Source organism: Anomaloglossus baeobatrachus, chromosome 1 (genome assembly GCF_048569485.1).
Source record: "Anomaloglossus baeobatrachus isolate aAnoBae1 chromosome 1, aAnoBae1.hap1, whole genome shotgun sequence".
Taxonomy (NCBI): Eukaryota; Metazoa; Chordata; class Amphibia; order Anura; family Aromobatidae; genus Anomaloglossus; species Anomaloglossus baeobatrachus.
The window spans coordinates 546199011-546213818 of NC_134353.1; the positions used below are offsets into that span (position 1 = coordinate 546199011).

General features: G+C 42.1%; 1 protein-coding gene across 1 annotated transcript in view; it reads left to right on the forward strand.

Moving 5' to 3' along the window:
- MTAP (methylthioadenosine phosphorylase) overlaps nt 1-9703 on the forward strand; it is a 109179-nt gene extending 99476 nt beyond the window's left edge. Inside the window, exon 8 of the mRNA XM_075339485.1 lies at nt 9364-9703. Within this exon, the coding sequence (XP_075195600.1) occupies nt 9364-9402 (39 nt within the window). The 3' untranslated portion in view covers nt 9403-9703. The remainder of the gene's footprint in view (nt 1-9363) is intronic.
- The last annotated feature ends 5105 nt before the right edge of the window (nt 9704-14808 follow it).

Genomic DNA, 14808 nt, shown 5'->3' on the forward strand with positions numbered 1-14808 from the left:
CTAACTCTACATAAAACTTTAGAGTACTACTATGCCATAAAAAATAATACTCAAATAAAGTACCTCACCAAATGGGACCCATGGCCAGAGCCCAATCACCGACAGACTATATAGCCCAACTGACGTTAAGAAAACACTAACTATATTCGAGAAATACAAGCTCACTAATAATTCCAGGCCTGAAGCTCTAGTCTTTGATAACTCCCTGATCTAAAACTCACTAGAATTATATGTTTCTGATCTTGCAAATTTGCTGGACTGTCTACGGAATCCATGTCAGGAAGTTGTTCATTTTATTTGTTGTTTAGTTATGTTTTACAAAAAGTTAATTCATAAGCAATTGATTTGACCAACAAAATATACTGCTTGATGTATCAACACTAACAAACTGGAGGGTCAAAATATGTGCATTTTCTTAACCTTGCTTTACGATCTATATGTCCTTAAATTTTGTAACGCATGATTTCAAGATTTGTTAACTACAAAATCTAATAAAAATCATTTGAATAGGGCTACAGTTTGGGCACTCGGCCTGTGAAAGGTTTGCCATGACTGCTCTAGTGTATTGTAGTGATGTTCCTGGACTAATGAAAAAATGTAACATTGAGTACATGTGAGCAAGTAGAGACTACTGATTTATCCACAAAAAGAAAGTCTAAAAACTTCTACTGCGCAGTGGCAGCAAATATGCTTCAGTGGCTGTAGGGAGTTCTGTGCACTTGAAGGAAAGCTCTGAAAATTTAGACTTCTCAAGAAACTTAACCACAAGGATCAAGGATGGTCAATATGTGGTGATCTGAAAGTTCTTTGGGCAGCAAAGAGGATATACAAAGTATCCATGCTTTTTGTATGAATGAGACAGCCAGGACGGGACTCATTACTGGAGCTAAAAACGTTGGCCATCGAGAACATCTTTGCAACTTGGACTCAATAACAAAGTTGCGAAGAGTTTAGTTGATCCCACTATAGTTCTTCTGGCACCTCTCCACACTAATCTTGGATTGATAAAGCAGTTTGTGCAAGCTCTATCAAAAGGAGAGACTGGTAAAGTACCTGTGTACTTTGTTTTCTACTTTTGTGGTTTTGGATATTTGGAAGCTCATGAAGGATGACGTGTGTGAAACAAAAATTAAAGCTGTTGAGAAAAGAGCTTGGGATTCTTTTAAAGGGAAACTGTCACCAGGTTTTTGCTCCCCCATCTGAGAGCAGGATAATGTAGAGACAGAGACCCAGATTCCAGCGATGTCACTTACTGGGCTGTTTGCTGTCGTTTTGATTAAAATCTATGGTTTTTTTCTCTGCTGCAGATCTAGTAGTTATACAGTTTATGAATAAGTTGGTCTACCTGGCAGCATGCCAAGTAGTCCTCTCTACTGCTGATTAAACAGTGATTTTATCAAAACTACACTAAGCGGACCAGTATGTGAAACATTCCTGGAATCAGGATCTCTGACCGTACATTATGCTGCTCTAAGATTAGGTGTTAAAAACCTGGTGACAGACTCCCTTTATGAAGATGTGAAAAAAATTCTAGGTAACAACAAAGTTCCAAAATTTAAGTCCACCATGGAGAACATGCTGAAAGGTTTTAAAACCTTCGGTTGTCTGATGAATTTGAAGTACATTTTTTACATTTGCACTTGACTACTTTCCTAAAAACCTTGCTGCTGTTAGTGAAGATCGAGAAAGATAATGATATCAAGGAGATGGAACAACGACACTAAGGTAGATGAAATGTGAACATGATGGCCGACTACTGCAGATTGCTTCACAGAGAAGATCTGCAGGCCTTTTATAAAAGAAAAGTGTGAGGACATAGGGATATATTCTGAGTTATAAGCCATATTCCTATAGCCGCCATCTTCACCATCTTGTCAGGGTTGTGTGTGACTGGGCCTTCAGGTCTAAAGAGGCTTCAATCAGTATGCTAATGAACCTGAGGAACCTGTCTGTTTAGCAGTGGCTTGAGCAGAAGGCAATCTCCTATGATATGGAAATTAGCTGAGCTGTTAAGCTGGTGTCACACATAACGACGACGACAACGACGTCGCTGCTACGTCACCATTTTCTGTGACGTTGCAGCGACGTCCCGTCGCTGTCGCTGTGTGTGACATCCAGCAATGACCTGGCCCCTGCTGTGAGGTCGCCGGTCGTTGCTGAATGTCCAGCTTCATTTTTTGGTCGTCACTCTCCCGCTGTGACACACACATCGCTGTGTGTGACAGCGAGAGAGCGACGAAATGAAGCGAGCAGGAGCCGGCACTGGCAGCTGCGGTAAGCTGTAACCAGCGTAAACATCGGGTAACCAAGGGAAGACCTTTCCCTGGTTACCCGATATTTACCTTCGTTACCGGCCTCCGCTCTTGCTGCCAGCGCCGGCTCCTGCACTGTGACATGTGGCTGCAGTACACATCGGGGTAATTAACCCGATGTATACTGTAGCAAGGAGAGCAAGGAACCAGCGCTAAGCAGTGCGCGCGGCTCCCTGCTCTCTGCACTGTGACATGTAGCTGCAGCACACATCGGGTTCATTAACCCGATGTGTTCTGTACCTAGGAGAGCAAGGAGCCAGCGCTAAGCGCGGCTCCCTGCTCTCTGCACATGTAGCACAGCGACGTTATGATCGCTGCTTCTGCTGTGTTTGACAGCTAAGCAGCGATCATAACAGCGACTTACAAGGTCGCTGTTACGTCACCGAAAATGGTGACGTAACAGTGACGTCGTTGTCGCTTAGTGTGACACCAGCTTTAGACCTGGAGAACAACAAAAGGGAAGGAAGACCCCCCCTCGGCGACACTGTGGAAGGAGTTCCTACCTAATTAACAGGCATCCTGAAGTGCCGAGACAGACCGGCACCAGGAATAAATGTTCAATATTTTGTGAGCCGTGCTTCCTATAAATATGTCAAGCAGAAATATGGCATCGGGGCAGGCTGACGAGTCCAGCACATATTTTATATAGTTGTTGGGCCCTTGTAGGTATCCCAAATTTGATATGGGCAAGTGGGGTACCAGCAAGCTACCCATGTGTCCTATCATTGTGAAGGTAAAACCATAACTAAAAATGAGAGTATTGGCGTCCACCTACGACGTTCCCAGGCAAAGTTATGGCCAATAATCACTTTGGGATATTATTTTAGAGTCAAGACAGGGGAGGGGCAGTGCTCCCCTGTGAGGTCACAGGTAGGAGGGGACATGGATTGTAGCCAGTTTGATAAACCCAGTTCAGCAATTTTTAGTCGTCTTTGCTGGGGGTCTTGTGTCTGAGAACACATGTGAGAAAGTCCCTGGAACCCTGGTCGAACGGCGCCCCCCTGTGGCCAGATGCATAAGGTAACTACATGTTCTGCCTCTGTTTGTAACTATGCCTTATTTGTAGATGTACTCTGACCTATGTATATATTCTGTAGATTCCATATTGTATATATTGTAGTTTCTAGTGTGCCTTAGGCTGATTAAAATATATAATTAAGAAACAGTGGCAAATTTTCAACACAAGTATATTGGAATATAGCTTGGATTACAGCACTAAATAGATAGGCATTTAGATGGAAATTTAGTTTGACTTTGGACCATCCCTTTATGGTATCACTTGAGTCTTACTTGGCTGAAGAATCACATTTGAAAGTCATCTTTACTACACAGTGAACTTTGAAAAACAAAACTCAAAATATTGCAGAATTGTGATATTTTAGCTACTTTACTGCAATTGTTATTTTTTTTTTATCTCGTTTTTCATTACATTCACATGAGTGATGTCATTCAAAACTACAACTTGTTCTGCAAAAAAATAAGCACTCATAAAGCCATTTTGACTAAAAAAAAATAAAAAGTTAGGTCCCTTGGAAGAAGGTGGAGTAAACTAAAGTGGAAAAAGGAACATTAGCCGTGACAAGACAGCGTTAACAGGAGATTCCCTTAATAAGTTAGCAGACTACTTCTCTGCCCAGTAATAGAACTGTTGCTGTTGTACACATCTGATGCAACCATTGTCATGTTTCATGGAAGACTTGGGTTGGGACACCCAGTATTCGGCTAAAGGCCCCGTCACACTAAGCAACATCGCTAGCAACATCGCTGCTAACGAACAACTTTTGTGACGTTGCTAGCGATGTTGCTGTGTGTGACATCCAGCAACAACCTGGCCCCTGCTGTGAGGTCGTTGGTTGTTGCTGAATGTCCTGGGCCATTTTTTAGTTGTTGCTGTCCCGCTGTGAAGCACAGATCGCTGTGTGTGACAGCGAGACAGCAACAACTAAATGTGCAGGCAGCAGGAGCCGGCTTCTGCGGAGGCTGGTAACCAATGTAAACATCGGGTAACCAAGAAGCCCTGTCCTTGGTTACCCGATATTTACCTTTGTTACCAGCCTCCGCCCTCTCACTGTCAGTGCCGGCTGCTGCTCTGTGCACATGTAGCTGCAGGACACATCGGGTTAATTAACCCGATGTGTGCTGTAACTAGGAGAGCAGGGAGCCAGCGCTAAGCGGTGTGCGCTGCTCCCTGCTCTGTGCACATGTAGCTGCAGGACACATCGGGTTAATTAACCCGATGTGTGCTGTAACTAGGAGAGCAGGGAGCCAGCGCTAAGCATTGTGCGCTGCTCTCTGCTCTGTGCACATTTAGCTGCAGCACACATCGGGTAATTAACCCGATGTGTGCTGTAACTAGGAGAGCAGGGAGCCAGCGCTAAGCATTGTGCGCTGCTCCCTGCTCTGTGCACATTTAGCTGCAGCACACATCGGGTAATTAACCCGATGTGTGCTGTAACTAGGAGAGCACATGTAGCTGCGTGCGTTGGTAACCAAGGTAAATATCGGGTTGGTTACCCGATATTTACCTTAGTTACCAAGCGCAGCATCTTCCACGCGGCGCTGGGGGCTGGTCACTGGTTGCTGGTGAGCTCACCAGCAACTCGTGTAGCGACGCTCCAGCGATCCCTGCCAGGTCAGGTTGCTGGTGGGATCGCTGGAGCGTCGCAGTGTGACATCTCACCAGCAACCTCCTAGCAACTTACCAGCGATCCCTATCGTTGTTGGGATCGCTGGTAAGTTGCTTAGTGTGACGGGGCCTTTAGTTACCTACTTCATAGTCAGTCTAAGTAATGCATAAAACTGGTTTTACAACGTAACAGGGTTTTTTTTTCTGCCTACACCCATGTGGGTTCAGAGAAGATGAGCCTGCTTTATATATGATAAGTGCTCAGTCTGGTATACACCTAGCACCCCCCTCTAACAACATGTTACAGCTGGCTCAGATCGCTGCTGTTTAACTACTTAGTAGCCATTGTCGATCATAACTATATCTAAATGGTTAAACCTCTTTGACTTCCTATGAGGCAAGGTTTGAAATTTGAGGTTTTCTCCTTCCAGAAATCGTTTAGTTGTAGAAAAACCATACCTCGATCCTGTGCTGCCTCTTTTGCTGTGCTTTGGTGATTGTGTATAAGTTGCAATGGTGGGGTCACGTCAACAGCGCAGCAGACAATTACTAAGCTCAGTGGCTTTGCTAATATAGACATGTGCCGCTGAGCTTACTAATTAGCTGCTGCGTTGTTGACGTGACGTAGAACCAAGCAGACTGGGGCAGCAGCTTACAAACTCAATCCTGGACCTGGGGAGAGTAAGAAAAGTGCTGTTTGTTTTTTACAACAAACTAAACGATTAGGCAAACTTTTTTTTTAAATGGGATAAATTCTTTAATCTACACAAAATACAAAACTGTGTTCCTCAGATGGAGTCCCATATGCTGTGATCCATAGCAAGTGGGCATAGCAAAATAATATCAACACAGTGTGACTTTTGTGTGAACAAATCTGAACAAAGTGCCACAAAAGCAAACACATCTCACATACCGGGTTTCTCCTAAAATAAGACCCACCCTGAAAATAAGCCCTACCTTGATGTTTTAGGATTTTTAGAGTATGCTTGAAATATAAGACTACTGTAAAAAAATAATGCCTAATTACAGTCTGGTAAAGGTGTTAGGTGGAGTCACACTGCACAATTTCTCAGAGCCTCCACTCTTAGCGACCCCAGCAGTTGTATTCCAAGGTTAAGATTGTTTAAGGACCTTTGATGACTTCACAGTCATGTGATCAAAGGTCTGTTGATTGCAGGAGTCTAAAAGATAAGAGAGAGGCTGATACGAGGACTAGCATTAGGGGGAAGGGAGAGCAAATTGGACAATTTTGTAGGGCCCCTACTCTTCTAGGGCCCTGGTGTTTATATCACTACTTCACAACCTTTGTGACATCATGTCATGTGACTAGGTTGTCACCAAAAGGTCTCTTAATTGCAGGAATCTAAAGCTGAAGTGGAGACACTCTATGTATGTGCAGTGAGAGGGTGGATGGATAGATACATACGCTTGTTATACACAGGGTTTGGAAAGTTATGTTGATGTTCCAGAATGCGATATGACTATATTTGAATTCACGTTGATTTTTTTTCTTCAAGAATAAATATGGATTGTTCATGGGGGAAAAAAAGCATCCCCTGAAAATTACCCCTAGCCCATCTATGACATCATACAATGTATCAATGGAATCTATTATGTTTCCAGTTTTGTTAGTGAATCTTCTGATATTAAGTAATGGTGCACAGACCACACTATAGCCCAGTACGGAATTATTCTACACTCAATCCTTGTACAAGCTTTTCTTTTATTGACATTAGTATTTAGGCATTGTGTATTTTCCTACATCTATTCCTCCACTCTGCTGTAACTGTTGTAATTTTTTTTACATTTCACTTTCATTTCCTTGTCCTTGGTCGCTATCTACACAATCTTCTCACCTTCCTGAACATTGCCCCATGCCCTTATTTAAACATTGCTCTAACCTTACAACCAAGTGTTACAGGTTGTGACCTGTATCCTATAAGAGCGTCATACCATGCCTTGAAGTCAATATATTGCTTTTAGAGGCTTTGATCATACTTAACATAGACAAGCAACCTAAAACTATTACTTATTTTGATTTTTTTATTTTTTTTTTACTATTACGCACAAAAATTTAGGGAAAGTACAGTTTAGTACTTGGAATGCTAATGCAAGTGTGACACCGCTATATCATAAGCCCCATTCCTAGATACCCATAATATGATCAAATATAAAATGACAGACACCGGAACTGTGGATTGAATAGGCCAGAATGTAATGAATATAACTGAAATAAATACCAATCAAACTTTAATCAATAAATGGCTAAAATAACCAAACCGTGAAACAAAACCCAACCAGCATGGCTGGACGATATGACCCCCCTTCAACAAACATCGTGATAAAAAAGAAATAGTGGAGGGAAGACGCGCACTGATCTTCCTCTTCTTTCCTCAGACTGGCATGAAAACACTTAAGCACCAACGTATTTATCGGCAAACTTCTTCCGATTTTCATTGTTCAATCAAGTCCTGCTGCCAAGAGTTAAAATTAGACCATGCTCCTGTTGGTGCACAGCTAACCCCTTTGTACCACCAATAAAATACGGTTCTAAAATCTGCCCAGCCACTAGTGCAACTAAGTCAAGTAACACATCTCATATTATACTTCAACTAGCAGCTATCGTAAAGAGAACATAATAAAAGGGAGACTAGTGTGAATGACACCATGAAATTTAATACCAGCGATGGCCATACTATAGACTACATGGTTCTGTGATGCCATGTGTCTCAGGTCTAAACGTCCTGAAAGGGCCCTGTCACTCCCGCAGCCCAACAGCACAGAGTGTAATGGCAGCTATTGTGCCACAGAAGTAAGGGAGGTAAAGTAGTTAGTTGGGAAAGCTAAAGCTCCACTGCAGTCATGAAACTAGCATGTCCTGTAGTGGAGGCTAGGACAATGTATGCTTGGATATGATGTTCTGCAGCAGCATTAGAGATGCAGAAGCCCAGTATACATAAGAATTGCATGTATATATCTCTGTACTATCCATCCATATATTTGTACAGTGTACTTCGATCCACTCCACTTTAAGTGGTGCTTTTACAAACTAAAGGAAGCTAAGTTTGATAACCTGTCTTAGTAGTGCAATCCCCTCTTTCCCTTTTAAAGGGTTATTCCCACCGCCCAAAAAAAAACAAAACAAAAAAAAAAAAAAACAGGAAATAACTTGATTGTTGGTCTAACCAGAATTCAGGGCTATCTCATCCCGTCCTGAAGGAGTGGAGGAGTTCATGCACGGGCTTTGGTCAATTCATTTTTTTATGGGTCTTCCGAGTGCAGCAGAGGCTAAAGAGGTTGTCAACCACCCTCAACCCCTTCTTAATCCCTATATTTGCCCCCAGTAAAATAATACTTATACAGCAGTGTCAGCACTGACTGTCCCAAGGATCCCTGCTGCCAGTCAGCACTGGCTTCACTCTCCTCTCCTACAGGTATAATTGACATCCAGAGGAGATGAGAGAACGGCCTCAGCTCTCACTTCCTCTGGTTGTCTGCCTTGTCTAAAAGAGTGGAGAGTGAAGACAGCGCAAATTGGCCACAGGGATTACCTTACATAATGTCACATGATCCCTGAGAAATGCAGTGCCAACACTACTGAAACTGTCTTCATCAGGGGGGAGTATGTGTTGATTTTTACTGGGTGCCAATGGGTTGCCGATTAGTGGCCACCACCTTTTATGAAGAGACCCATATTTTATATATATAATAGGAAAGCGGGTGAGATGCTTAATTATTGTCTGTGAAATAGGGGATACTATAGTGCTAAATCCTAATATCAAATCCTCCTCTGGTCTTTTGCTGTAACTATGTAAGACCATATCCGTTTCTGCTGCTCATATTCGTCAAGAGCCAGTTTCAGCTATACATGTGCTGCAATTATCTGCTAGAGTGTAACTTCCTCAGTTGTGACCTCAATGGCCATCTGTTATAGCAGAGGATGACCATACATGTACAGATTGATTTGCATACCAGAATGAAAATGGACATGTAAATATACCAATCGGGAACGTAACATGTACAACTATAATAGACATGTGAAAGCGCTTTAAGGGAGGAGAAAGCTGCTTGTACGGTTATACCTCCTCTTGCACAGCCAGCTAGTGACCATACCAGAACTGTTCTTTATCATTCTATTACCAGACTTTGGGAATATTTGTGTTATAATTGGCACATTATGAACTGTGTACTCCTTTAATTTTTAGAAGGTGTTCTGTGTCAGACAAAAACATACATACATATCCATATATTAAAATAAAATAATAACATAAACAGGTGCATGCAGGCTCCAAGAGTGTAATGTGCTGTGTGGCATTTTGGATTATGACCATTTATTCTACAATTTAATTTTTCATTGACGTGCGCATTTGCGGGCAATTTTGTTAACCATGTTTTTTGTTGTTTTTTTTTGTTTTGTCTTTTTAGTGTACAGTTGAACTTTCTGTCATGTTACCGAGACATTGATCATTCTCTGAATCAGGGACTTAAGGATGAGAGCGTTACTTCAATGACCAAAAGGGAAGAAACGAAAGCGGCTACATAAATGAAGAATGATGCAGAACCAATTTGTTTTCTGCCCGCTGTTCTTCTGTTTTTTTTTTTACTCTTATGTTCTAGTATATACAATAGCGCATATAGAATATTCCTGTGTTTTATGTAGTAATATGATTGTTTGCCAGCTGACCTTACCTAGCCTTACTAGCATGTCTGTTTAAAGTTGATAATCTGTAATGTAAAACAGAAATAAATTCATCTGAGTCATAAATGCAATGGTATTTTTAAATGTGTGAACTATTATTGCCTGGTTACATTTTGTAGGCAGGATTAAACTTAATACTGACAAACAGTATATTGTCCTCCACTTTACTTTAAAAGATTACTTACAAAAAAACTAATTCAAATGTGTTTGATAGCTGTTATTCACCTATTTGGACTCCATCACTGAGCTCCACATCAAGCCTATGCATATAGGTAAGATAACTTGATGTACACTTCTAATGTCACTCAGGTTCAGGCATGTCACATGAGTAGTCAGGTAGTAGGCCTACACTGCTACCATATGCTACTATCTTGGCTGACCTTCATAATCCCAGCTTTGCTCTTGCTAGGCTCTGCTAAAATTCATCTGAGACATAAATGCAATGTTTTTTTTTAAAATGTGTGAACTTTTATTGCCTGGTTACATTTTGTAGGCAGGATTAAATTTAATACTGAAAAACAGATCCATTAATAGCTGATCCGCATGGTGCATTGAGACCAACCCTCACTAATCTACTATCCTAAGGCTACATAAGGCATCGGTTATAATTAAGTGAATAACCTCCTTTATTACTACTCTGATGGATTAATTAGGGTCATTAAGTACAAGACCAAAAAAATCCAGAAAAGGCAAAAGTTTTTAGTGCACATTAATCAGGAAAGCTTGTCTAGTACTGGCAGTTGTGTGTTATCGTCTTCTACCTACAATGCAGAGTATATAGTTGGATTCCCTTTTTAATATATTGTCCTCCACTTTACTTTAAAAGATTACTTACAAAAATACTAATTCAAATGTGTTTGATAGCTGTTATTCACCTATTTGGACTCCATCACTAAGCTCCACATCAAGCCTATGCATGTAGGTAAGATAACTTGATGTGCACCTCTGTCACTCAGGTGAAGGCATGTCACATGAGTAGTCAGGTAGTAGGCCTACACTGCTACCATATGCTACTATCTTGGCTGACCTACATAACAATCCCAGCTTTGCTCTTGCTAGGCTCTGCTAAAATGTTTCCTCAGTGTTCCTCCAGATAAACCAATCCATACACTTAGCTCAACTGTACCAGGTTACCTGCAAACTCGGGTCTGCTGTTTCAAGGTGCCTGTCTGCATACTTGTCTTCTCTGTTTCAAATTGCTGAGCACACTCCCAGCTCTACAGTATCAAGGTGCCTGTTTCCACATTAAGCTCAGTGGGGTTGAGGTCTGGGCAATATGCAGGACACATGTGGCTCAACATCTACCTAATCATACTGTCTTTAATGTACCTCTCTTATATGCTTGGGTAGAGTCATTCAAGAAAAGAAAAGGACCCTCTCCAAGCTAATTTAGAATCATAGTTGTCAAAAATGTCATGGTATGTGCAGCATTTCACATCAGAGGCCTGTTTGTAGGGCTCTCGTGGCCGCTAGTGCCAAGCTTCACATCGCTCCAGCCAACATTTAGCATTACACATGCTATTCCACCATGGAATCCCATTTTATGAAGCTCCTGACACACAGATCTAGTGATTTATCTTTCTACTTCCAGAGGTAGTTTTGAACTTGTGAATGATAGGTTAGGTTTTTCTGAAGTCAGTCATTAAAATACTGCTTAGAGGTGCCCGAACAGTATTACTTGAATGCTTGGGGTCAAATAACTAACGCCATGCTTAATACTTTTTAGTTATCCTATGTATGTATTATGCAGCACAAATCTGGGCTATATCACTTAGCTCTTAACACTGATGATGTTATTCTAATATTGTGTTGTCAACCTACCTGTATCCGCTGGATCATTTGATGGACTTCTCAAGGTTTCCAAACCCAGGCAAAAATTAGCCATTGGTGATTGTTTCTTATCAAAACAATTCTCAATGTGACATACTGTGTTCAAAAGCGTTAAGTATAAAGCCACTTTTTATTTTACTCATTTATATAATGCCATTTTTTCCATAGCACTTTACAGACCTCATCAAACACTGTCACCATTGGGGTTCATAATCTAAGCTCCCTATCTGTCTTCTTTGGAGTGTGTGGGATACCGGAGAACCCAGAGGAAATCCATGCAAACACAGGGAGCGCATACAAACTCCTTGCAGATATCCTTGATTTGAACCCAGGACCCCTGCGCTCCAAAGTAACTGTGCTAACCAACGAGCCACCGTACTGTGCTTGTAGGTTTGATGAATCTTAAAATAGCAGTACTGACGTGCAACATTTATAAAATTCCCAAATTTAAACTTTCTCATTACACACACAGAGGGGATTTTTTAATTTTTTTCTTTGAAGATATAAAGAAATTAATATCCGCTCACCAGTCCCATGAGAGTAATCAAACAGTTTTGGTGTGGTGCAGATACATTCCTGAGCGATTCTCAAGTGCTAAAGGAAATGTAGACGATAAAGGAATCTAGCTTCTGCAGTTAGGAGGAAAAGGAGAATCTTTCACATTAAAAAGATGACTCAATAAAGGAATGCGAAGTCCATAAAATTTTGCTTGCGTGTTTCAAGCAGATGACTGCTCTTAATCATAGCAATAACACAATCATTTACAAGGAGCTATATAAGGAAACATAAAAAAAAAAGCACCAGTGACACAAGTTAATTATAGACAAAAAACCCACCCATAATTGGTAACCTGTGAAGGAAGTTAGTATCCGATATTTAGATATGGGCAGACTCGCAGATATAGCACAACTGAGAACAGCCAGATAATGCCCAATAGTCCAGTTAAGCAGGGATAATAGCGAGGACTAAAACTTAACTTTTAATTTAATAGATAAAATCAATATTTAGTTCACAAATAGTGTAAATAGTGCAGTAAAAATTAGAAGGATCTCACCCAGATCTTATCCACGGGTGAGGAGACACACCGATCCATGGTTGGTTAACGGCTGGAAGCATCAGGGTCAAGCGTTGGGAGATGGTAAAAAAACCCCTGTCGTGCCCCTGTAATTGTACTTCCGCCCTGACAAGGGCAGCACCCAAGTAAGTTGTCTGCCCCCCAACCATACAAAAGCAAACAAAAAAAACCGTCCTCCCGACGCGTTTCCCTTTGAATAACCAGAGTTTATCAAGGGAGACAAGAAGGAAAAAATGATCAACCTGCAATGGCAGGGATCACGGAGCTGATTCACCAGCAGTGGCAGGGATCAGAGAAGTAACCTATGTGTCCAGGTCAGCGGCATTTGCCACAAATTCACCCCGATCAGCGCAATTCCTTCTCAGGCGAAGGTATTGTCCCTTAGGGATACCTCGCCTGAGGGGTAGAGGGTGATGACTCTCCCACCTGAGGAGCGAATTCGTGGCAGTCGGTTTCCTATAGATCGTTGTCTTAAGTTTACCCTCTAGATCAATTGTCACCATCAGATCCAGAAAAGGCAAACTAACAGGGTGGATGACGTAGGTGAAGGACAGTCCCAAGGAATTAATATTTAGCTTGTCCAAAAACTTGACAAACATATCATGGGTACCATTCCATAAGAGGAATACGTCATCAATGAACCGTACCCACAAATCAATCATATCAGTGAATGGTGTCATGGATTCTTGAAAAACAGTGGTGTCCTCCCACCAGCCCAGGAATAAATTGGCGTAACAGGGAGCACAGGGGCTCCCCATTGCCGTACCCCTGAGCTGGTAGTAGGTGGGTAATATCACACAAAATGTTGGAATTTATTTAGACAAGATCCTCAACCCATTTGTCATTTCTCTACCATCTTATATTCGTGACAGTTTGGATTTCATCAGTCATCAGTAGGATTGAGTATGTCATAGTGGGGCCCAATACATTGCTGGCCAGTATTGATGTGGAAACACTTTATTCCTCCATCCCACATGACTTGGGAATCGAGGCTGTTCAGTTCTTCCTTGCTACTAGGGGTAAACAATTTGATGCTCACAATGAACTGGTCCTATCTTTGTTGAAATTTGTTTTACACAATAACTACTTCCTGTTTGATGACTCCACCTACCACCAGCTCAGGGGTACGGCAATGGGGAGCCCCTGTGCTCCCTGTTACGCCAATTTATTCCTGGGCTGGTGGGAGGACACCACTGTTTTTCAAGAATCCATGACACCATTCACTGATATGATTGATTTGTGGGTACGGTTCATTGATGACGTGTTCCTCTTATGGAATGGTCCCCATGATATGTTTGTCAAGTTTTTGGACAAGCTAAATATTAATTCCTTGGGACTGTCCTTCACCTACGTCATCCACCCTGTTAGTTTGCCTTTTCTGGATCTGATGGTGACAATTGATCTAGAGGGTAAACTTAAGACAACGATCTATAGGAAACCGACTGCCACGAATTCGCTCCTCAGGTGGGAGAGTCATCACCCTCTACCCCTCAGGCGAGGTATCCCTAAGGGACAATACCTTCGCCTGAGAAGGAATTGCGCTGATCGGGGTGAATTTGTGGCAAATGCCGCTGACCTGAGGTCCCGTTTCTTGGACAAGGGTTACCCAGATCACGTCCTTTAAAAAGGCTTTCAGGTACTCATTGGATCAGGACCGAACGAAACTTCTGGCCCCACAATCAAAACGCAGTGATGACGGAGGTGTAGTAAGGCTTATTACAACCTACACTAAAGGTGTCCCTGCCATCAGACATGTCTTGGAACAACACTGGGGGATCCTTGGCATGGATAGGGACATTGCCGACTGTGTTAAACCACAGCCAAGCATCACCTTCCGAAAAAATCGTTAATTGGGTGATAGACTGACCCACAGTCACTTTGTGCCACCCATGGAGGGGACTACCTGGATTCCAAATAAACCACATGGCTGCTTTATGTGCAGCTCGTGTGTTGCCTGTAAGAACATCAAGACAGGGAACAAATACACCAGTACGTCTACGGGTGAATCCCTCGACATCAGGGATTTCATTAATTGTAAAACCAAAGGTGTGGTTTATTTGGCTACATGTCATTGTCGTCTACAATATGTGGGCAAAACGGTGCGCGAGTTTCGCAGACGGATAGGCGAGCACATGGGGGATTTCAGGAATGATCGTGATACCCCCATTGCGCGGCACATGAACCTACGGCATAGTCAGAACAGAGAGGCCATTTTCTTCTCGGGCATTTTGAAAGTCAAACTATCCCCTAGGGGTGGGAATCTGGA